General features: G+C 34.1%; 2 protein-coding genes and 1 pseudogene across 9 annotated transcripts in view; 2 read left to right on the forward strand and 1 right to left on the reverse strand.

Moving 5' to 3' along the window:
• Positions 1-25,804, forward strand: part of USP15 (ubiquitin specific peptidase 15) — a 122,905-nt gene that overhangs the window by 37,087 nt on the left and 60,014 nt on the right. For all 8 annotated transcript variants that reach the window (XR_007413343.1, XR_007413344.1, XR_007413346.1 and 5 more), the window contains exons 4-6: positions 4,656-4,782; positions 10,932-11,077; positions 17,417-17,478. Coding sequence is in view for 5 of the 8 variants with exons in the window: in XM_025476763.3 (XP_025332548.1) it covers positions 4,656-4,782; positions 10,932-11,077; positions 17,417-17,478 (335 nt within the window). In the remaining 3 variants the exon portion in view is untranslated. The remainder of the gene's footprint in view (positions 1-4,655; positions 4,783-10,931; positions 11,078-17,416; positions 17,479-25,804) is intronic.
• LOC112677935 (short transmembrane mitochondrial protein 1) lies at positions 14,857-15,452 on the reverse strand. Its single transcript, XM_025476774.3, has one exon. It carries the CDS (start codon positions 15,388-15,390, stop codon positions 15,217-15,219), a length of 174 nt encoding a protein of 57 aa, XP_025332559.1. The 5' UTR covers positions 15,391-15,452; the 3' UTR covers positions 14,857-15,216.
• On the forward strand, positions 17,488-22,462 carry LOC112677936 (T-complex protein 1 subunit zeta-like; annotated as a pseudogene).

Genomic DNA, 25,804 nt, shown 5'->3' on the forward strand with positions numbered 1-25,804 from the left:
ATAGAGGCACTCAAATAATGAGGAACTAAATCTCCGCCAATAGCTGGAGAGAATCTGAGGACTGCCAACAACCACATGAGTGATCTTGGAAGCAGATTTATACAACATGATTAAGCAGCACGACCTAATTGACATGTGTTGCACTTAGTATATGCAGAATAAAAATTCTTCTTAAGTGGAATTATTACCAAAATTGACCTTTTCCTGTACCATCAGGCAAATCCCAATATATTTCTTTTTTTTCCTCCAGTATATTTCTAATGATAGAAACTATTCAGTGTATTTTCTGCCCCAGTGGAATTTAGAAGTCAGTAGCAAAAAAGTAACTAGACTGTCTCCTAACTCTCTAGAAACAGAACAATATATTTCTAAAGTAATCCTTAGGTCAAAGAAGAAATACAAAGTAAAATTAAACATTTTAAACTCAATAACAATACAACATAAAAGAATGATTAAAGGCATTCTTAAAAGGAATGGGATAGCTTAGATGCATATATTAGAAAAGAAGAAAGTCAAAATCTATTGTCTCAAGAAGTTAAGAGAAGAAAAGGAAATTAAGCCTAATCAAGAAATAATAATAATAAATAGACATTTGTAAATAGGAGTAAAAACTATATTAAATGAACAAAGTTGACTCCTAAAGAACAGTGAAAGTAGACCAGTAAAACAAATATCAATTCTGGGAAGACTGATCAAAAATAAAATAATGCCTGGGGTCGGGGGTGGTCACCAAATTTTTTCTGTAAAGGGCCATATAGTAGTCTCTGTGGAAGGTATTAATCTCTGCTGTTTTGGGTATATCCATAAATGATATATAAATGAATGGGCATGACTATCTTCTAGTAAAATATTATTTACAAAAATAGATGACAAGTCACATGTAGCCCATGGGTCATAGCTTGCCCATCCTGATCTCGGTCCTGGTTAATGCCTGCCAACATCAAAAAAAGAGGGGCAGCTAGATATTATTGCATCTTATTGCAGTCAATTGCAGTGTATGGGCTTTATTTGGATCTTAATAAAAATAAGACTGGTTCAATTAGAATATTGACTGGATATTTGATATGAAGGGATTAGTTTTTTTTAGATGTGATATAGAATTATGGTTTTGAGTCCTTGTTTTTGAAGAAATACATCCTGAAATATTTGTGAATGGAATTTTTACATGTAGAATTTGTTTGTAAAGTATTAACACCTATGATTTTGTACTTGTTATCCTTCTCTACTTATTGATTTTTATCACTAGTAAGCATAAAAAGTATATTAGGTTTATCAATATATTTCATGGCTTTCTACAAAATGCTCTCTAATTTCATGGCAAAATAAACAAACAGAAGTTATATTTATTTTAATTCAATATGAATTTGTATTTCCCCTCGCTAATTTAGTAGAGACTGTACCTTCATTGTGGCCATCAGTTAATGGAAATATTTTTATCTAGTCATAAGTTTTATTTTTTTTTAAATATTTATTCATAAGAGATACAGAGAGAGAGGGGCAGAGACATAGGTAGAGAGAGAAGCAGGGTCCTCGAGGGGAGCCTGATGTGGGACTCAATCTCAGGATTACACCCTGAGCTGAGGGCAGACACTCCAACACTGAGCCACCCAGGCGTCCCCTAGCCATAAGTTTTAAATTTTGGACAGGAAGCCAGATTTCATCTTTTTTTTTTTTTAATTTTTTTTATTTATTTATGATAGTCACAGAGAGAGAGAGAGAGAGAGAGAGGCAGAGAGACATAGGCAGAGGGAGAAGCAGGCTCCATGCACCGGGAGCCCGATGTGGGATTCAATCCCGGGTCTCCAGGATCGCGCCCTGGGCCAAAGGCAGGCGCCAAACCGCTGCGCCACCCAGGGATCCCGCCAGATTTCATCTTAATGCTTGCTCTTTGTTCATAATAATATAACATTATAATTCACTTAGAAAAAATATTTTGGTGGTCCACTCTAATTCTGAAACATAACTATTATTTCTGAATATTCATGTTCCAGTCTTATTTCAAATGTGTATTTTAATTGTCATAGTAATTAGGTAAATATAACTTGTACATTGTTTTTTATAAGCCTGTTTCTTCCTGTTACACAGTCTTCATAACCAGTATTTTAAATGGTCATTTTTAGTGCTTTTTAAATAAGGTAGTAGATTTTATATAAACAAATATAAAGATGTTATATAAATAAATAATTCTATAATAGTAATAACACTAATACATAAATACACTATTTTTTTCTGCTTAGCTACTTAGTTTTAATTTTTCATATAGTGTGGTTCTTCAAATAAAAATAGTTGGGAGGACAAGAGATAAAAAAAATAGTGGAGGACAAACTCATATTTTCTCTAAAAGAACAACTTTTTGGGACACCTGGGTGGCTCAGTGGTTGAGCGTCTGCCTTCGGCTCAGGGCATAATCCCGGGTCTGGGGATCGAGTCCCACACTGGGCTCTGCTTGAGGAGCCTGGTTCTTCCTCTGCCTGTGTCTCTGCTCTCTCTCTCTGTGTCTCTCATGAATAAATAAATAAAATCTTAAAAAAAATAATAACTTCTTGGGTAGCCCTGGTGGCGCAGCGGTTTAGCGCCGCCTGCAGCCCGGGGTGTGATCCTGGAGACCCGGGATCGAGTCCCACGTCAGGCTTCTGGCATGGAGCCTGCTTCTCCCTCTGCCTGTGTCTCTGCCTCTCTCTCGCTCTCTCTGAATGAATAAATAAATAAATAAAAACCTAAAATTTAAAAAAAAAAAAAAAAAAATAATAATAACTTCTTAATACACTACTTTTGGAAGTAGTAAAGTATCTGATAATAGTGGTATCTGAGTACTGATGATGAGAGTTTCAACAATATAAGATATTGTTGGTGGGAAGAAAAATAATGGTTAGAAAAATCCTGAAACTCAAAGTGGATTTTGAAATAATCTTGGTGTTTTGTTTTCATTATTTACAGTGACTTTCTAACAGTTAAATCACCAGATTCTTTACAAGAGTCTATCGATGTTATGAATATTAATCTTCATTTTTATTTTTTATTTTTTTTTAAAGATTTTATTTATTTATTCATAGACAGAGAGAGGCAGAGACACAGGCAGAGGGAGAGGGAGACGCAGGCTCCATGCAGGGAGCCCCATGTGGGACTCGAAACTGGGTCTCCAGGATCACACACCAGGCTGTAGGCGGCGCCAAACCGCTGTGCCACCGGGGCTGCCCTAATCTTCATTTTTAAAAAACTATGCTTAGTTTAGAAAAATATATCTTAATATAAATCATAATGAGAGATTTTCTGTTTTGTTATTTTATCCTGTTTTGTTATGCCATTACCTGCTCTATTGTTGATCATTTTTCCCCAAAAAACAATGAGGCCTCTAGGCACCTCAGTTTTAGCAACCCATTAATGATTAGTACTAATATTGTTTTAGGACTGTTACTCAGATATTGAGTCCCAGAGCAAAAATTTCTGATAGGAATATATTTCTAGTTTTTCTACTTAAATATAGCTACATATAATCCTATAAAATTAAATGATATGGTATCTTTTGTTACATTCTTAATCTCAAAATGAAGCATAAGAGATTTAAAACAAATTTCATTAGTTAGAAGACAATTTATATATTAGTTTGTAAAATTAATGAAGAGCTGGAGAGGTATAGGCTGTCACCTCTTTTAGAAATGTGAATGTAACAAGTATAATTAAGAAAATATAAGTTACAAAGTATTATAAAAAATTAGTGTTCGATTGGACATTAAATATTAGCTAAACTACATTTGAATTTTTTGAACTAAAACAATTGCCCTGCAAATGAAAGACAAATCTGTAGGTCCATTACTGAATTGATGCTAAGCTTGTGAGTTACAGCAGGCATTTGGAGCCTCCCTTTAGCCATATTAGTCTAATGTATCACATATCAGACTGATTACTATTTTCAGAAACTGTATTCATGACTGAAATCCTACAGTTAACCTTTAGAAGATCAAAAGGAAATATACTTACTTAAAAGGTGACCCTAATATATACATATTTTCTCTTTTTCCGCTTTGTTGCATGTTTAACAGCTTTTTTTTTTTTTTCCATTTGCTGCATAGAATTACTAAGAGTGATTTAAAGGTCAAACAAAGTCATCTTAGGATGGAAAACTAACGTATCAGTTACAGGCCATAGCTGAATAATTTGGCAGCTGTAATTTGGAGTTATTTTAAAAGGTTTATTTTAACATATAGAGTGATTTAACATATAGAGTTAGCTGTTGCTAACTGAAATTTTATAAAATTTATAATTTTTAAAGGTTTCCTGCTTGAAATCAAGTAAAAGCTTGAAGTAGGTCTGGATCATTAATGAGAGCTGTATTTACATTGGGGGTAAACTTTCTCACTATTAATACTGAATGTATTCATTATTTATAGTATGCTGTATCTTCATAGATGAGTTGAATGCCTTTCCAAACTATCTGTTAATCTTTCATATGATTATTCATATTCTGCTAAATATGCCAAATATATTTCTGGCTTTTTCGAGTATCTAGTATCTCATATTTTATTTTGACAGTTTTTAATAGTTACTTTTCTTTGGAGATCTGCAGTTTTTTTCTAAAGCCTCTTTAGAGAAATATATTGTTATTAGAGACAGTGAAATATGAGCTATAGCTAACACTGATTTGTTTTGGTTTTTAGGTGGTTGAACAGGGTATGTTTGTAAAGCACTGCAAAGTAGAAGTATATCTCACAGAATTGAAGCTCTGTGAAAATGGAAACATGAATAATGTTGTAACTCGAAGATTTAGTAAAGCTGACACAATAGGTAATGCAAGATCCTGTCTCTTTGTTAAACCATTGCTATTAGAAATTTAGTTGTAATTTTATTTTTTATATGTTACTAGGATGATAACCTTTTTAAGGGTTTGTACTTCAACATTACAGATTTCCAACCTTGATGCAATATGCCTTAGCCTAGAGTTGAATTATTTATCATGTCTAGTTCTACTTTACATTATTAGGTGAGTTTATTATTTGTGCCATTTTACTTTTTACAAAATCAAATAATTATGTTTTTAATTGAGCATTTGAAAAAGTAAATGTTTATAACTTGAATATAAAGTAGAACTGTAAGTAAAAATAAAAAGTTGATAAAATTAAGACTTTTTCAGGTAATGTAATATAGATATCCCTAATGGTAGGAATAATAAAGTTTCCCATTCTTAGCATGGAAAATGACAAACTTTTTTTTGTTGTTTATTCTCTGGACTCTAAATGCAAATTAAGTAGCTACTTAGATAAGGCAGTAGACTTATTAGCATTTTTTATGACAAATTGATTTTTTTTTTCTTTTTTAACAGTGAGTAGGTTAGGAAATTACCATCCCAAATAGAAATGTATCCAACCCCCTCTGTATATTTATATATCTGCATATACTTATATATTTATGTATCTATACATATAAGTATTTATTGAAATATATGTATTTTTATTGTATTTAAAAGCCAGATTTTAGTTTAAGATCAAGAATATGTTGAATGAAAAAAAAAAAGAATATGTTGAATGAGATTTTTAAAAATAAGTTATTATGCGTTTAATAAAAAATTGCAGTACCGTTTGATAAATCACAGCTCAAAATAAGAATTACCAAATATACATATTTTCAAATAAAGTTTTTGGAAAACAAGATTATTGGTTAAGAACATTGATGTTGGAAAGTGTAAACAGTGGAGACATAGCAGTTAATCTAGAACTTCTCAGCAAGAAAAAGATTAACAAATTTATGTATAACTTTCTTTGCTGAAACCAATCATTAGGTATACTTTGGTTAAAAGTAAAAAAATACTTAATTTTGACTTTCACCACTTACCCATTTCACAGCAGAAGATCCTTATAAACCAGTATTTTTCATGAAATAACACCATTCTTTGATACCCAGTGCTTGGTCAATCCTAAATGTTTTACCAAATATAATATTATGTAGGAATTTTCTGTTTTCCCCCTCTTTTCCTAGAATATTTGTAGGTTGGCAATGCAGTTTAGTAAACTTATCTTTCTAAAATGAATGCTTAAAATATTAGTAATTCCATGTATAAATATCATTGTATTAACATGTATAATTGCTTAACTTTTTAATTTCTAGATATGTGGAACATATTCAGGAAAATAAAACATTTCTATATACTAAAAACTGCAAGTTTTCAATATGTATAAAACCATTAATCATGATATTAAAGTATGCACAATAAGAATCACCTGTCTAACAAAGGTGGTCTATCAAAATTAAATCAAAAACTAATCTGAAATTTTGAGCAAATTATAATATAAATGAGAAGCTACTTAAAATACTTCATACAGATCACATTTTCTAGTTATTTTAAAAGTTACATATTTCCTTTTCTCCTTAGCTCATTTCTATAGAAAAATTATAAATGTGAGACAATCAGAAATCTTATTTTAGAAGAGTAGTTCACTGAATAATTATTTTAACTCCTTATTTGAAGATCAGCTTGTTTAATTTCTGAATTCAGTACCAGCATTATAGAGTTCTAGCATAAAGTAGTAAGAATTTGTCAAGGAAATAGGTGGTTTATAAAGAATCTCTGCTTCAAAAACTGTATGATTTGCATAGATTTTAATCAACATAGTTTAAATTTACTAATACTTTAAAAGCTACATACATTGAATATATACCTTAAAGTTGTGAATGAACTGAATTTTTGCACAGCTAAAGTTTTTTTTTAACTGAATTAGAGCCATGTTTGTCAAGACTGGGTGGTCATTACATATTTTGAGAGTAAAAAGAATAAAATGGAAAATATCAGTAGAAAATAGCAACACGTGTATATTGGTCACGGTTTCTTACTGTAGGTCTTAGTTTTTAAAAGTCTGTATTAGAGCAAATTTGCTCTTAGTTTAAGCAAAAGATTTTGCAGAAATCAAACTGGGAATTTTAGAGACCTCATGATTATAGTTATAGTACTTAACAGTTATGGAATACTTACTGTGTTTTTGACACTTCTCAGGAAATTTGTTATTTAAACCTCAACAATACTGTGTCTTCATTGGATAAGTGATGAAGTCGAGGCTTAGGAAAGTTAAATAACTTAGGTTCACCCTTGCTCCTAAGTGAAAGAGTCAATGTTTGAACTCCACACTCTCTTAGTTGCCACCTTAGACAATCTGCACAAACTTTAAATGGGCTGATTTTGTTTTTCTAAAGGAAGTGAGTGTTGAAATAATAAAAAATTGGATAATAAGAAAGGAAACATGGGATGCATATTTTCCTCTGTGGTCTCATCTTGATTAAAAATGATTCAAATACTTATGTGCATAAAACATAGCTAAATGTTACATAAATAGAATTAAGAAATAGAAGTACCTGTTTTCTCCAAATTAATAAAATGTCTCATTTTCAGCTAATACTACACTGACTTATAAGATAGTTGTCATAGGCAAGAGCCAAATAATTTACCTCATTCAGAGCCAAAATATCTTGCCTTTGAGTATTTTTCTCCTTAAATTTACATATTTGGGTATAGAACATGTTCCAATAAGGAATACAAAATTTGGTTTTTATTTTTTCTTTAGGGATACACTGAAAAAATAATTTTTATTATAAAAGTTATTGAACAGTGCTTTATATTTATGTAAAATTTATTAATAGAATTGTTTAACTTATTGAATGTTCTTACTGGAAGTGCTTGTCACAACAATTATTTTTATTATATGAATTAATATTTTTCTACCTCCGTAAGCTTTTCATTAACTGCTTGAGAGAGTCAGATTCACATATGGAAAAATATACACACACTCTCAGTACTTTGACTTTCTCAACTCTGGCGATCTTTATCTGTCTCCAGCTTCAGTCATCAGTTATCTAGCTATACCCTACACTGCTGTTATCTGTAACTGCACTTGGTGGATCTCAATTTGAACATCCTGCTTTCTAGCTACCACTTACCTCCCATTCTCATTTGACTCTGCTACATCAGACATTCAGACCTACCACTCCCTTGGCACTGCTTCTATGATGGTCTCTGACTACTTCTACATTGATAAATCTAATGGTAATTTCAGGCTTCCATTTTCTTAACCTGCCAGCAAAAATTAACATATTTATTCACTTTTCCATCTAGAAATAAATTCTTTTTACATGGCTTCCATGGTACAGATTTTCACTGCCTGCATTTTCTCAGAGAATCTGAAAACATCCTCTTCATGTTTCTGATCTCAAAACATCAGGGTGTTGCCATGCTTAGTCCTTGAATTTCCTCTTTTCTTTGGTGATTTCCTTCCATGTCCTAGCTTTTTAAATACTTTCTGCATATTGATATCTTTTGAATTTATATCTGTTGCGCAGAACTCTATATTCCAGCTTCAGTCTTTCTGTAGCTTTACTTCTGTCTGATAGGAATCTCAAGATATAACATGTATGAAACTAAAGTCCTCCCCCTCCATACACACAAATCTGCTACCTATTATTCTTCCCCATCTGAGTAATTGCCACTTGTATTCCTCCAGTGGCTCAGACTAAAAACCTTGATATCATTCAGATTTTCTTTTGTTTCTCACCTTGCATGTAATCTAGCAGCATATCTTATAAGCATTCCCTTCAGAATCTGTTCTTAGTCTGACCACTTAACATTGTTTCTTCCTCAGTTTTGATTGCCGTAGGAGCCTAGTCTCCTACCTTGACATTCTGCAGTTTTTCACTAGCAGCAAAGTGAACTTTTAAATCTTTTTTTTTTTTAAGATTTTATTTATCTATTCATGAAAGACACACACACACACAGAGAGAGAGAGAGAGAGAGAGGCAGAGACACAGGCAGAGGGAGAAGCAGGCTACATGCAGGGAGCCCGACATGGGACTCATACCCGGGTCTCCAGGATCACGCCCTGGAACTGAAGGCGGCGCTAAAACCGCCAAGCTTCCCAGGCTGCCCAAAAGTGAATTTTTAAAATACCAGATTATGCTACTTCTCTGTTCAAAACTCCTCAATTTCTTCTCTTCTTACTCAGATAAAATGGAATACTTTCATAGCTCACAAGATTCTACATAAAGATCTCATTTCCACCTTGCTCATTTCACTTTAGCCACATTGGTGCATCATGCTGTTCTAAAAGAAGCCAGATATATTCTCACCTCAGGGCCCTTTACACTCCTTTCTTCTGCCTTTAATGTTCTTACGCAATATGTAAGTAGCTTCGAAACTCAATGAAGAGGAAATTCCCGTATGTGTCTATGTATTGGGTATTATGTATGTAAATATCTATATATTAATAGATAAATGTCTGAAAGAAGAAATATCAAAATGTTAACAGTGGTTGTCTGTAGACATTTTTATTTGTATTTCCTGAATTTTTGCAACGAGCAAGAATTATATGTGCAATCAGGAAAAAAGTACTCATTTTTATTAGAAAGGCTAAAATGACCTCCCTTCCTCAGCTTTTCCTCTAGCCTCCTTCCTACATAATGTTCCGTTTCTTCATCTGTGTGCTGAATACATAGGTGTGTCCACTTTGGAAATTTATCATTTTATTCTAATGACCTGTGCATTTTTCTGTATATATTTACACTTGAATAAAAAGGACAAAAAGAAAAACATCAGTCTGCTAAAATAGAAAACAGTCCTGTTAGCATATTTATTATATAATTATTTAAATATTCTGGCTAATTTGCTCTAAGTTTTCAGATACACTATAAAATTTCCTATTTAATGTCTTAATCAAAATCTCATTTACTGTAAGACTATTAAAGAACTTCAACTGCTAAGTAGAACATAAATAGTATTATTAGACTAAATTTAATGATGTAGGACTTAATGATTTAAGGTTTCTTCAGAGAATGTATGTTAATAGGTTTAGTATGTAATAAATAATGTTTCTTTCCCAAACTAACCAGGTATTCTAAAATGTAGAAGTATTTTATATTTCATCATATGTCATAAGGTATTTTACCATTTTCTTGAGTCTAAGGTAGGCAAGTTATTGACTAGAATTCATCAGGTATAATAATATTTTCTAAAAAAATATATTTTCTAATATCTCTTTCTCATGTTTAAAAATTTTGAAGATTCATTTAACTATATCACGCTGAAACTTAATTACATCTCTACTCTCAAATATGTGGGTATTTCTGTGTCTTACTTTATAACTACTCCAGTTTAAAAAAGACTTTTTCCATTCAAATAATTGATTTAGAAATGAGGAAAATATATGATTTTTCTGTGAAAACAAATTTTTATCAGTACAGAGATCCTTTCAAAGAAGGCACTTTTGGGGCAGCCTGGGTGGCTCAGTGGTTTAGCACTACCTTCAGTCTAGGGTGTGATCCTGGAGACCCGGGATCGAGTACCATGTGGGGCTCCCTGCATGGAGCCTGCTTCTCCCTCTGCCTCTGTCTTTGCCTCTCTCTCTTTCTCTCTCTGTGTGTCTCTCATGAATAAATAAATAAAATCTTTTTAAAAAGGCACTTTCCTTTGTGTCCATATATTCTACTTAATTTTAGTTAACTATCTAAACTATAAGTAATATTCAATTTAATATAAATTATCCTAAAATTGGTTATATTACGGTAAAAATATTTTCTATCTATAGCATCTCTGACTCATACTTTTTCTAAGTCCAACATATCCTCAGAAAATATATTGAATTTATAATGTGTAAAAAGTTAAGATTATTCTTATAATATAAATTATACTGTAGGGTTATATGATTGAACTCTTCTCTCTTGAGAGATCTTAGTTTCCCCAAGTAATTATCTGTCAGAGTTATAATTACCATTTTGTTCCTTAAAAGCACACCAGGTTGTCTTTATTGTTCTTTATATATGTCCTGCATAGTTGTTCATCTGTTCTTGCTATTATTTCATTATTTTAAATTTAGGATTTTTATGCTGGTGAGCACTTAGCTCTATGTGGTATATTTTAAAATATTTATTATATTTATATATCTTTCCTCCTTTAAATCTAGATACAATTGAAAAGGAAATAAGAAAAATCTTCAATATTCCAGATGAAAAGGAGACCAGATTGTGGAACAAATACATGAGTAATACATTTGAACCACTGAATAAGCCAGACAGCACCATTCAGGATGCTGGTTTATACCAAGGACAGGTATTGTTTAGCAGTACTGTTTATTTTAAGCATACCATACATGAAGCTTTTTGGAGTCACAAACTTTGGGAATATCTTGACAATCTATAATGGGCTCTACTGTCTCTGGCTTCCTCTTTGTAACTCATCCCTGTTCCTGCTGATCACTACCAATAACTTTTGGGTTTCCTCCTTGAGCTTGGGCATAACCTACTTTTTAAAAAGAAATTTTCCATCAAAAACCCAGCTAATATAATAAGATGGGTCAACGAACTTTTTGTAAAGAATCAAATAGTAAATATTTTTGGCTGTGTAGCCCTTATGATCTCTGTCGCAACTGCAACTCTGCCATTATAATAACACAAAAGTAGTCATGGGCAATATGTAAACAACAAGCTTCATTTACAAAAGCAATCTGAGCTAAGTGAACTGTAGTTTACCAGCCCTTGGTAAGGTATCAACCCCCAATTTGGTGTGTCTTTATAATACATTCGAAAGAAATGAATGTGTTAGGAAATGAAGACATTTAGACACAATCAGCAAGTTCTTGAATTAGTCTCTCTATTCTATTCTCAAACCTTTATTTCAGTAGTGTCTTACCAGGTCCCCTGCATCTAGTCTTTTGCATATCCATTCTCAGTCTTCCATATTTCTGCTAGAACACTCTTTCTAAAATGTAAGCCTTACTATAAACTTTTCCTGGTTCCCTAACAGTTTATAGAATAAAGTTCAGGCACTTAACACAGCATGCAAATCAAGGTTTGACCTTTTAGGCTAGTTTTCCAGCATCTTTAGATTATCCTTGCCTCATGACCCATACTCAACAATACCAAACTGAACTGCTTATAGTTCCCTAAGCATACTGTGCTATTCCCAACTCCTGTGCTTTCCATCTGTGTTATTCCATCTGCCTGTTGAACCCTTCTTCCCAGTGCCTGCATCCATCCAGTAAAGTCTTTTTAAACATCAAAATATTCAAATTAACCTTTCCATTCTATCATGTAGTCTAACCAGATCAGATTGTCATTCTTCAGATTCCAGCTCAAATGTCACATCATCTCTTCAGCCTTTCCTGATCTATTTTTCTCAATATCTGTTTGAGGTAAAGGAGTTTTTTACTTAGGAGAAAAAAATTACTCCCTTAACCTCACAATGATTTATGTATATGTCGTTTGTGTCATTCATTTTGTATTTTATTTATATGTTGAGCTTCCCCTCTAGATTATGAGTTCCTTGCTTTAGTTGGACTTTGTGTCTGTTTATTTTTGTTTTTGTTTTTGTTTTGTTTTAATTTTTATTTATTCATGATAGACTTGGAGGGAGAGAGAGAGAGGCAGAGACACAGGCAGAGGGAGAAGCAGGCTCCATGCCAGGAGCCCGCGCAGAACTCGATCCCGGGACTCCAGGATCGCGCCCTGGGCCAAAGGCAGGTGCTAAACCGCTGAGCCACCCAGGGATCCCTGTTTATTTTTGTTTTTATTTTTAGTACCTAACACAGAGCCTGGTGCTCCAATATATGAAGATTTTTATTTTTCTTCTGTTTTATTTTCTTCTGTCTGACAGGGGTGCCTGGTGGCTGAGTCGGTTAAGCATCTGACTTCAGCTCAGTTCATTGTCTCAGGGTTGTGAGATTGAGCTCTGCAACAGGCTTTGCCCTCAGTGGGGAGCCTGCTGGAGATTCTCTCTCTCTCCTGCCTTTCCCTCTTCTTTCTCTCTCTTTCTCTCTTTTCTCTAAAACAAATCTTAAAAAGAAAAAAAAAAAAAGAAAAGTCCAGGATAATGTTTACTTCACTTACCATCAGTCAGAAAATAACTGTTGCAAAATCTAGAAAATTTAAAGCATGCTATTTAAAACATTATTTCAAACGGTCAGATGTTCTTAAGGACATATAACCTTCCTATTAAAATAATTTACTGTCCCCTGCAATCATATAAATGCCTTCCTATCAAGAACATTAAATACTTAAATTCTCTAAGCCTCAGTTTTCTAATATACATGATGGATAGAATAAAAGCCATTACATAGGCTCAGTCATTGAAAAGTTTTAAAGAAATGATTCTTTGTATTCCAAATTGTACTCCTGAAACTATCTCAAGACTTACATGTGGTAACTAAGGAGTGAAAGAGGAAATTGGCTGGCTAAGGAGGGGAGTATTGACTAACCATGAGAGTTCCAAGTTCCTTACTCCAGCTTCAATCAAGTTAACTCTAATTTTGATTGTAATAGATAAAAGTTTTTTGTATGATTTCACTTAAGAGAGCACCTCGGTGGCTAAGTAGTTGAGCATCTGCCTTTGGCTTAAGTTGTGATCCCGGAGTCCTGGAATCGAGTACTGGTTTGGGCTCCCTGCAGGGAGCCTGCTTCTCCCTCTGCCTATGTCTCTGCTTTTCTCTCTCAGAAAGTATTTATTTATTTACTTATTTATTTATTTAATATTTATTCTCTCATGAATAAATAACCTTTAAAAAATGTCACTTAAGACTCTAATAGCTAAAAAAAAAAAAAGACTCTAATAGCTAAAATAAGTCTGAAAACCACTGTTTTTATAGCCTAATACAATACATATGTATATGTGACAATGCCTACGTATAATAGGCATTTACTAAAAATTAATTTCCTCTGTTCTTGATTTTTTTAAACAACTTGTGTCATAACACTGATGTCAACAATAATTGTTTTAAAGATTTTATTTATTTATTTATTTATTTATTTATTTATTTATTTATTTATTTATTTATTTATTTGGTGGGGGGAAGGCAGAGGGGAGGGGCAAGCAGACCTCCCCACTGAGGGGTTAGCCTGATGTGGGCTTAATCAAGTCAGACACTTAACCAGCTGAGCCACATAGGTGCCCCTACTGTGGACATTTTAAAATTTTTACTGATACTGAAAGTAAAATGAAACATAAGAAAGTTGAACAAAGATACGTTATTGAAGAATTTCCCTCCAAAAATGGTGGTCTCTCTTTCTCTAAAGAGAGCGTGTGTGTGCATGCATGCGCGCGCACATGCACACACATAATTAAATTTTGAAACCTTTCTAAAAATTATTTTTTGTTTTTCAAATTCTATTTAAATTAAATTAATTAACATATAATGTATTATTGGTTTCAGAGGTAGAGGTCAATAATTCATCAGTCTTATGTAACACCCAGTGCTCATTATATCCCATGCCCTCCTTAATGTTCATCACCCAGTTAGTTACCCTGTCCCCTTACCCCCCAAAAATTTTCATCTTGAAAGTTTTAACCATGAGCAAAACTTTAGTTAGAAAATAATATATTTGAAAAAAAAATATTTAAATAAAGGAGTGAATATTAACTTTTTTTTTTTTTAACTGGTTTCTGGGCTTTAATTTTAAGGACTTTACAATTGGAGAAGGACAAACATTATGTGGTCTCATTCATTTGGGGAATATAAAAAATAGTGAAAGGGAATAAAGGGAAAAGGAGAAAAAATGAGTGGGAAGTATCAGAAAGGGAGACAGAACATGAAAGACTCCTAACTCTGGGACACGAACTAGGGGTGGTGGAAGGGGAGGTGGGCGGGGGTGGGGGTGACTGGGTGACGGGCATTGCGGTGGACACTTGACGGGATGAGCACTGGGTGTTGTTCTATATTTTGGCAAATTGAACACCAATCAAAAATAAATTTAAATAAAAAAAAATTTTTTTAAGGACTTTAAAACAATCTAATTTCTGGATGTTATACTGTATGTTGGCAAACTGAATTCAAATACAATTTTAAAAAGTTAACTCCCTCCCCCCCCCAAAAAAAAACAACATAATTTAGTACCAAATGTTTAAACAGCCATTATAATTGCTAAACTGTGAAATTAGCATTATTTATGTCTGATCGGCTATACAAAACTCATCAATTTTTCTTTAGAAAAGAGTAGAAATTCCAAAGAATAAAGAAGAGACTACTAATTAAAGGTCACGTTTACTAATCTAGCACCATAATTCCAGTCAGGCCTTCTCAAGTGGCTGGGAGGAAGAAGGGATGAGGTGAGGAAGATGGAAAGGGTGGTTCTTAACTTCTGGCCCCATCTGTGCTCTCAGGCAAGGCAGGATCTAGCAGAGAGAAAAATGGTTGAGGCTGGAATTTAAAACAAAAGCTTCTGGTTCAGATGATAAGGAGGCCCTCAAGAACAGCAGAATCAATGTATCCAAAAGGCAGTGCTGGAATTCGCCTCACTAGGGGGTTTCTTCTTGGCATCCAAGTCCTTTTTAATTTCTTCTAGTTTTTTAGCCACGTTTGGTATGTCATAGTTCTGAGCCAGATACATTCCAACCACGTTGCCAAAAGTAAATCCAAGCAGGAACTGGAGCATGGCGTCGGCGCGGAGGGCGGCGCAGCTCGGCGGGAGGGTCCGAATATTAACATTTTTGATGGCCTTCAACAATATCTGTGATTATAAAAACATAAAATCTTAACTATACATATTGTTAGGAATTAAAATGTTGCAGTTCAACCCGATATATTTATTTGATTCTTTAGTTTTAGGACCTTCCATTAAAAAGCAAATCATAAACAATATTACTAAATGCATAACTTTGAAATTTTTTGTAACTAATGTCTTTCATTTTATAACTGATTTGTCTTCCAAATGCCTATGAAGTTTATGTATTCACATTTGTAAAGCTTTCAATGTACTTTGGGGCATATTTTCTCTCTACATATATGTAGTTCATATGTAGATGTCATAAAAGTTGCTCTAATGGAAAACTCTTCAGAAGTTATAATCACTAAATTTAGTTTTATGAATTTCTAAGTATATGATCATATCAGAAAATTGAGAATGATTAACTGTATATGATAGGAAGGGAGAAGAATATGATCAGGGAGGGATAGGACAGTAAGTACACAGTGTTCTTATTCTTTGTAACAGTAGGTACATAGTGTTCTTATTCTTTATATGCTACATATACTTCATACAAGTTTTTTGAATGAAGGAAATACTAATTTTTAAAAGATAACTTTAATATTTTAATTAACATACTCTTTCAACAACCTGGTTCCATGCATTTTTTTCTGGGTGTTTTATCATTTGTTGTGTTCTGAAACAGGCTTACATTTTACCTGCTTAGGATTCAAATGCCAACTTATAAATGGCCTGAAACATACAGTCCATGAAAGTATTTTGCTCAAAGTATGTAGAGTAGGTTACAAAATTGAAACTTTAAGAAAAAGAATTGAAAGTATCTAGGATGTATTCAATTTTATAGTGCCTTGAATTTACTTCTTATTGACATAAGTGCATATTTATTTTGCTAATTTTGTTATTTTTGCTTAGTTTCTTTTCTTTGCCCAAACTCACCCATAGCAAAAACTGGAAGGAATACTTTTTTATTTATTTTTTATTTTTATAAAGGTTTTATTTTTTTTATTGAGATTTTATTTATTTATTCATAGACACAGAGAGAGGCAGAGACACAGGCAGAGGGAGAAGCAGGCTCCATGCAGGGAGCCCGATGTGGGACTCGATCCCGGGTCTTCAGGATCACACCCTGGGCTGCAGGCGGCGCTAAACCGCTGCGCCACCAGGGCTGCCCAAGAAATACTTTTTTTTTTTTTTTTAAAGATTTATTTATTTATTCATTCAGAGAGAGAGAGAGCAAAGAGAGAGGCAGAGGGAGAAGCAGGCTCCATGCAGGAAGCCTGATGTGGGACTTGATCCCAGGTCTTCAGGATCACACCCCGGGCTGCAGGTGGCGCTAAACCGCTGCGCCACCCGGGCTGCCCCAAGAAATACTTTTTTAAACTAGAAGATAAGAGGAAGGATTCTGGGATATTTTAGAATAAAGCATAGTTTTGCCTTGCCCAGTACTTTACCTTTATTAGAGTTGCTGTCTGCCTTAACCATGCTGCAATAAGGACTTGAGTCTGATTTTCACAAATGTGTCTCTGTATATTAAAAGATTGTATAATTTACAGTGATAATGTAAATAAAGGCAAATTTTAAAGCCCCAAATAAATTATGTATAATCTGTAATTTGGAATTATCTGTGTCACTGTGTTCGGGATTTGCGTAATAATAGTTATCTAAGATTGTACATCAGTATGTTTAACATCTGTAACCATTTGTTGAGCTCTAATTTTTTTTGCATGGTACTGTGTTACAACCTGTAAATAGAAAAGAAGTAGAAAACATACCCCTCTAAACTCCGGGAATTTATATTCTATTTATATTACCCAGCTTTGAAATCAAGATGCAAATACCTCCTCACCTTGTCTGCGCTGCCCTTTAAATAATTCCAGATTTACTTTAGTTTCTTAGTATATCCATCTAATCCTTAAAAAGCTATTTTAACTTCAGAGTTAAGGAAAAACACTCTTCTCTTGTGTCATATTTACAGGTGTTAGTGATAGAACAGAAAAATGAAGATGGAACATGGCCAAGGGGTCCTTCTGCTCCTAAGTAAGTGCTCTCACTTTTTATGGCTGACTGCATGATTTTGAAGCCTTTGATTTCAGATAACAAAATCCAAAATGATAGAAGATACCTAAATATATGTTGTAAGTATATGTATCTACTTCATATTTTAATATTTTATTTTCAGGGTAGAAGTTACCTGAACTTGCATTTAAATTAATATGCTATAAAAAATAATAATTAACATGCTATAATTAAAAAGGCTTCTAATTAAAATCTTTTATTTTTTTCAAATCTCTTAGAATAAGGTGCAGTATACATATGTTGTTAATACTATGTTGCATTGTCTAATATGTCAAATATTAAACATTTTGTTTAATATTTCTCAAGCTTTTTGTGATTTTTTCAAAGTATCTATTAAAAAATTCTATCAAAATTCATTCTATCAAATGAATCTGACATGAAAGCATTTTTAAAATTAAATGTTTTAGAATATAAAACACAAGTAGAAATAGAAGAGCATAAGAATTGCTTTTGATGATAAATGAGGGATGAAAGAGTTAGAAATCTTTCTTTTTTTTCTAATATGGTAAGAAGCCTTAACTTGAGATTTACTCTCTTAACAAATTTTTAAGTGCACCATATTGTTAACTGTTGGCACATTGTTATACAGTAGATCTCTAGAATCTATTCATCATATACAACTGAAAGTTTTTTATTGCACAGTAATTTCCCATTTCTCCCTTCCCCTAGCCCCTGGCAGCCATCATTATACTCTCTGTTTCTATGAGTATTTGACTAGTTCAGATATTTTATATAAATGGAATCATGCAGTTTTTGTCTTTCTGTGATTGGCTTGTTTTACCTAACATAAAATCCCCCCGGTTTATCAAGTCTGGATAATATTCTGTTGCATGTATACACATTTTCTTTGTCCATTCATCTATCAGTAGACATTTAGGTGGTCTCTCTATCTTGGCTGTTGTAAATTGTACTGCATTGAACATGGGTGTGTAGATATCTCTTTGAGATGATTTCATTTCTTTTGGATGTATACCCAGAAGTGAGATTTCTGAATCGTATGGTACTTCTATTTTTAATTTTTTGAGGAACCTTTATACTGTTTTCCATAGTGGCTGCATCATTATACATTTCTACCAAGTGTACAAGTGTTCCAGTTTCTGCACATCCTCGTGAGCACTTTTATATTTTGTTCTTTTGATAATAGTCAGCTTTAACAGGTAGGAGGTGATATCTCATTGTGGTTTTGATTTGCATTTCCCCAATGACTACTGATGTTTGAGCATCTGTACCTGTGGACCATTTGTATGCCTCCTTTTTGAGAAATGTTTATTCAAGTCCTACGCCCACTTTTTAATCTGGTTATTTGGGGGTTTTTTGCCTTTGAATTGTAGGAATTCCTTATATATTTTGGATATTAATCCCTTATAAAATACATAGTTTAAAGATTTAAAAATAAGACCTGACTCTATAAAACTCCTAGAAGACATCTTAGTGGGAAAGCATCATGATATATGTCCAGGCAATGATTTCTTAAATATGACACCAAAGCACAGCCATGAAAGCAATAAGAGATGAGACTACATCAAACCAGAAAGGTTTAATGCACAGTAAAGAAACAATAACAGAGTGAAAACAACATGCAGAATGGGAGAAAACATTTTTAATGGTTTTAGAATGATCATATCTACCCTCCATCAAAAACACTTAGTCCTGGTTGTACTTCAATGTCAGACTTTTTAAACCTTTGAGAAGTAATATGATGCATATGCCACCTATTATTTTAACATATCTATAGAGTCCAGGGGGGCTCTCTTAATTAAACATATTAATATTCAGCAAATATTCACACTAGTAGGGTAAAGGACTATAGATAGTTTTATATCAGTTTAGTGTAGGTTGCCCTCAAGTGAATAATAAAATAATTTTTAAATTTTTAGGGCTTTTGGAATTTCAGATTTTTCTGGTAAGGGATTGTAAACCTGTATTTTGAAATCCTTAAAATAAATATTCTTGAATAAATTAAAAATTATTCATTTATTGCTAACCTAACATAAAAGAAAATTGATCTTTAAAACTGAAACACACACACAAAAAAAAAACAAAACAAAACTGAAACACATGGTCATGCTGAGCTGGCTTTGGACGCTCTGCACACCAGGTCTCCTCTTCCTGTGCTGGTTAGCTGTGGCGGCCATGAAGACCCTGAACCCCAAGGCCAAGGTGGCCCGAGCCTAGATGGCACTGGCAGTTAACATCAGTGCGGCCCAGGACATGCTGAGGACCAACTTGGGGCCTAAGGGCACAGTGAAGATGCTTGTTTTTGATGCTAGAGACATTAACCTTACTAAAGATAGCTGTGTGCTGCTTCATGAAATGCAAATTCAATACCCAATAGCCTCCTTAATAGCCAAAGTGGCAACAGCCCAGGATGACATAACTGGTGATGGTACCACTTCTGATGTCTTAATCATTGGAAAGCTACAGAAACAGGCGGATTTCAACATTTCTGAAGGTCTTCATCCCAGAATAAATAACAAAGATTTGAAGCTGCAAAGGAAAAGGCACTTCAGTTTTTGGAACAAGTCAAAGTAAGCAAAGAAATGGGCTTAAAAACACATATAAATGTGGCCAGAACATCTATACGTACTGAAGTGCATGCTGAACTTAACAGAGGCTATAGTGGACTCCATTTTGGGCATTAAAAAACAAGATGAACTTATTGACCTTTTCATGTTGAGATCGTGGAAATGAAAAAGAAATCTGAAACTGATACAAGCTTAATCAGAGGTCTTGTTTTGGACCATGGGGTGCTTATCCTGGTATGAAAAAAAGAGTAGAAGATGCATACATCCTCATGTGCAGTGTTTCAGAATATGAAAAAAGTGAATTATGGCTTTGCTTAAAAATAAGAGTGCGGAAAAAAGCAACTTGTAAAAGCTGAAAGAAAATTCATTGAAGATAGAGTAAAAAAAAAATAGAACTGAAAAAGTCTGTGTGATTCAGATAAAGGATTCATTCAAAAGGGAATTGACATTTTTTCCTTAAATGTTCTTGCATAGAGCTAAAGGAAAAATACATAAAGCTAACTCTTGCCTGTGGTGGAGTAGTGCTAAATTCTTCTGCTGACCTAAATCCTGATTGCTTTAGATATGCGGGACTTGTCTGTGAGTATACATTGGGAGAGGAGAAATTCACCTTTATCGAGAAATCTAATAATCCTCACTCCATCACATTGCTCAAAGGACCAAATAAGCACACATTCGCTCAAAGATGCAATAAGGGATGGCATAAGGACTGTTAAAAATGCTGTTGATGAGGTTTAGCACCTGGCTTTGGCCCAAGGCGCAATCCTGGAGTTCCAGGATTGAGTCCCATGTCGGGCTCCTGGCATGGAGCCTGCTTCTCCCTCCTCCTGTGTCTCTGCCTCTCTCTCTCTCTCTCTCTCTCTGTCTATCATAAACAAATAAATAAGTCTTTAAAAAAAAAATGCTGTTGATGTGTTCCAGGTGCTAGAGCAGTGGAGGTGGCAATAACAGAAGCCTTGGTAAAAGCCCAGTGTAAAAGTCAGGGCCCAGCTTGGAGCTCAAATGTTTATTGACTGATGCATTCCCAAGCTTCTTGTTCAGAACTCTAGTTTTGAGCTTCAGGAAACTTGGGCAGAACATTCAGAATCAGATCTGCTCGTGGGTGTGAACTTGAACACAGGTGAGCCCGTGGTAGCAGCTGCAGTAGGCATGTGGGATAACCAACCACTTTGTAAAGAAATAGCCTCTTCAGTGCTGCACTGTGGTTGCCACCAACATTCTCCTGGTGGATGAAATCATGAGAACTGGAACGTCTTCTCTAAAAGGTTGAATGGAAGCTTCCTTGTGTCATCTGAATCATGGAGACTCAACAGAGTGGTCCTAAGAATAAAGCTATGGAATTTTTGTCCAAGCTTCAAATGATTTTCTTTTCCCGTATGAAAAAAGAGAGAACACAGACATTCAAATTCTGAAGTTTTGAAATTATAATTACAGTATGTTTTAAATTGCACTGCAGTGTTCACACATTAAGTAGGCCGTTTTCGCCCAATGAACAGGATATTTTGCTATAGTTTCGGTGATAAAAAAGTATCAAGTTAGTTAGATAAGTATATGTTATCTACTGTGTTATTAAATGTTGCTTAAAAAACAAAAATAAGGGATCCCTGGATGGCGAGCGGTTTAGCGCCTGCCTTTGGCCCAGGGCGCGATCCTGGAGACCCGGGATCGAATCCCACGTTGGGCTCCTGGTGCGTGGAGCCTGCTTCTCCCTCTGCCTGTGTCTCTGCCTCTCTCTCTCTCTCTGTGTGTGACTATCATAAATAAATAAAAAAAATTAAAAACAAAAACAAACAAAAAAATTAAAAATGCACCTTTAATGAGTGCTTCTCTATCCTTTTATCTTAGGTGAAGTTTTTTCATTTAAATCTTTTATGAGGGCAGCCCCGGTGGCTCACCGGTTTAGTGCCACTTTCATCCCGGGGTGTGATCCTGAATCCCACGTTGGGCTCCTTGCATGGAGCCTGCTTCTCCCTCTGCCTGTGTCTCTGCCTCTCTCTCTCTCTCTCTCTCTCTCTCTCTGGGACTCTCATGAATAAATAAAATCTTAAAAAAAAAAATCTTTTATGAGATTGTATATTAGTTACATTTTATTATTACTCCACTTAGGATACCAGGGTGGAGCAGTGTAAGAAGGCATTGGAAGTACATGGTAGTTATGTAAACTTCTTGATGGATGAAGTTTTAGAAGTTGGGAATGTTTTCTTTGTCAATATTTACTTTCAGCCTTTAGTTCGGAACAGCTATTGCTTTTCTCTAGCTTATCTTTAGATTGTTATATTCTTGTTATAGCTTTGAATGATTTTTGAAATTTCAGAGTTGCTTTGTGCCTTGAGAAGTACCATGAGTACTAAGGATTTAGAGATCTTTTCTACTTAAAATTACTGGTTTTCACTTAAAAGATAAAACTAAGTATATATTTTCTTTTATTTTCTTCACTGCTAGCACAATACTATTTTTACTTACTTAAACAATAGTACTTGGTTCTGAAAGAGAAAACACAATTTCTTATATAATACCTAATAACATCATATACATGCAGTAAATGTTGGTGAATGAAAGTACCACTAGAAATGTGCTGAAGTATTTAAGAGTTCCATTCTTCACTGACTCACACAGAGTATAGGAAACCCAAATGTCAAAGCATGAAAAGTTAAGTATCTACTTAGCATAAAATATGCCTAATACCATGTAATAGAATGTTTTAAGTTGCCCAGTGATAGTTTATTAGAATACCAAAAAAAATTTTTTTTTTAATTAGCATCAGTGTATGAAAAGACTTTTAGAAAACTAAGAATAAAAGGTAATTCTCCTAACTCAGTACAGTCTATATATCTAAAGTCTGGAACAAACATTATATTGAGGAATTCTGAGCACAAACCAAATAAGATTGAAGCTAAAAAAAATTAAAAATATCACTACTTGCATATGGTACAGTCATCTATGTAAAACCCATTAGCAGACTACTAAAACTGAGAAAATTCACCAAGATTCTCTAAGATTAAATTCATAAAAATTAATATACCCAGAGGTCAGCAACCTTTTTAATAAAGAACCTGATAATATTTTCAGCTTGTGGGCCATATGGTACCTGACTCAACTATAATTCTACCAGTATAGCTTGAAAGCGGCCATCAACATTATGTCACCAAATGGGTGTGACTGTGATCCAGTAAAATTTTATTTACAAAAAAATGTAGCAAACTGGAATTAGCTTGTGAGCCTTAGATTCCTGATCCCTGCTGTATACCATTAGTAACTCAACTAGAAAATAGCACAATGAAAATTAACCTAATGATTAGGAATGCATAAAACCTTCATGGGAAATAGGCAAAAGATTATCATGTACTATATGTCTTAACCTGGTGATGCCTACTTCTCTATATCTATCATGTCACTGTCTCCTATTAAAAATTCTATCCTGACTTTTTTTTTTTTTTGAGAAACTTCACAAATTCATTCTCAAATTAACATTTACCAATAAAGGTCCAGGATTAGCTAAGTCACTTTTAGCAAGAGGAAGGAAGCACTGGACCTATTAGTGAGAATTACTACAAAGCTATAATAATGACAAAAGTATGATGGCTAGGAAAAGAAAGGCAAATACAATGGAATAAATTAATGAGCTAAAAAAAAAACCCTTTCATGTATATATGAGAACTTAATTAAGTGGCACCACTAGGCAATGAAAAACAGATTGCTTAAAGCAGATAGGCACTTAGATTTTATTAGGAGAACTATTTATTTGTAGAAAAAAAACAGGATCACTATTTATACCTGATAGACTTAAATAAGAAACAAAAACTCTGGGCACCTGGGTGACTCATTCTGTTGAGCGTCCTGCACTTGGTTTCAGGTCAGGTAATGATCTCGGGGGATCAGCCCCCACATTGGGCTGCTCACTCAACAGAAGTCTGCTGGAGTATTTTCTCCTCTGCCCCTCCCCCAACTCGTGTGTGCCCGGTTGTACACTTTGTCTCTAAAATAAATATTCTTTTTAATGTAAAGCTTTAAAGCTCATTTGAAATTTCAGAGAATATCTGTTTTAGGGATCAGAAAACAATGTGAAAATTAGTGGGTCTGATTATGTCAAAATTAAGTATTTCTGTTATAGAAATCATACATGAAATGAAAAGCAAATGTCAGTTTTTTAATATCTAAAACCTACGTGAGAATAATACCTGTAATGTAGAAAGAACTATACATTAGCAAAAACAAAGCAGAAATCTTTTAAAAAATAAATGAAAGAGGGGCGCTTAGGTGGTTTAGTCCATTAAGAGTCCAACTCTTGGGCAGCCCCAGTGGCGCAGCGGTTTGGCGCCACCTGCAGCCTGGGGTGTGATCCTGGAGACCCAGGATCAAGTCCCACGTCGGGCTCCCTGAATAGAGCCTGCGTCTCCCTCTCCCTCTGCCTGTGTCTCTGCCTCTCTCTGTGTGTCTATGAATAAATAAAATCTTAAAAAAAAAAAAAAAGAGTCCAACTCTTGGTTTTGTCTCAGGTCACGATCTTCAGGGTAGTGAAATCGAGCCTCAAGTGGCACTCCATACTGGGTGGGGGTTCCGTGCCAGATGTGGAACCTGCTTAAGATTTGCTCTCTCCCTCTTTCCCTGCCCCTTCTCCCCCTACAAAAAAAAAAGGAAAGAGAGAAAAATGATGAATGGCAGTATACTGTAGGATACCAATACAGCAGGTAGAAGTAACAATGGTAAGATCTTTAAAACTGGATAAGGTTAAAATATACAAGTGAAAGAAAAAAAAATGAGATTTTAATTCAGTACTATTTACATAAACTTAAAATAGAACATATTACATAAAGATATTTAAGAACTTAATAGTAGAGGAAAATAGTACAGATTAGAAAAAAGTTTAAAGAATTATCACTTATTTTTATGTATATAAGTAAGGATGCACATTTTTTTCTGGATGAATGCCAGCTTAAAATGAAATTTTTGTGTATTTATTGGAGTCACATTAGAAGCACTTGTAATTGTAACTTAGACAAATTCACCGCCAGCAGAGGGCTTTTATCTTAGGCCCTCGAGAAAGAAATTTCAAGATAGTAATATATAGATCATTCTGTATTATAAACTCAGAATTGCCATTATATCTGTCAGGAGACAACCCCTGGTCCTCAACATCAGATGACGATGCTAGTTCTAATAAACATGACTAATCTTGGATTTGTCTAGTGCTCATGTTGCTTACTAGGTAACCAGTTCCTACATGGAGTATCAAAAGTCAAGGGAAAACAAATTGTAATATGGTGATAGAAGAAGAATCACCTGTTGAGTTTGTTAAAAATGGTTTCCTAGGCCCCATCGCCAGAATTTCTGATTTGGTAGGGCTGAGTGGAGCTTCTGAATTAACAATTCTAGTAAGTTCACAGGTAATTCTAATGCTGTTGGTGTTAGGATCACATTTTGAGAAATTCTGTAGGTAATATTTCTTAATATATACTGGGTGGACCACGATAGGATGAGAAAAATACAAAGATAAATCTTTATGCAGGAATCTGCATTTTACGTGCTGCTTATGAACAAGAAAATACCCATGTAGTAGGCATATGTTTGCTGAAACAAAGGAATGTCCTGGCCCATTTTTATCAGAATTGAAACCATATATCCTCTGCTAAAGCTAAATACTTTTCTGCTATTCCATTGAGAAAAAAATGCTAAATACTAAAAAAAATGTTAAGGTAAAATATAATTTTGTTTAAAACACATAGTCCTGTAGTTATAAAAATGCATATACCCTAAAATAACCT

Source organism: Canis lupus, chromosome 10, assembly GCF_003254725.2.
Source record: "Canis lupus dingo isolate Sandy chromosome 10, ASM325472v2, whole genome shotgun sequence".
Classification (NCBI taxonomy): domain Eukaryota; kingdom Metazoa; phylum Chordata; class Mammalia; order Carnivora; family Canidae; genus Canis; species Canis lupus.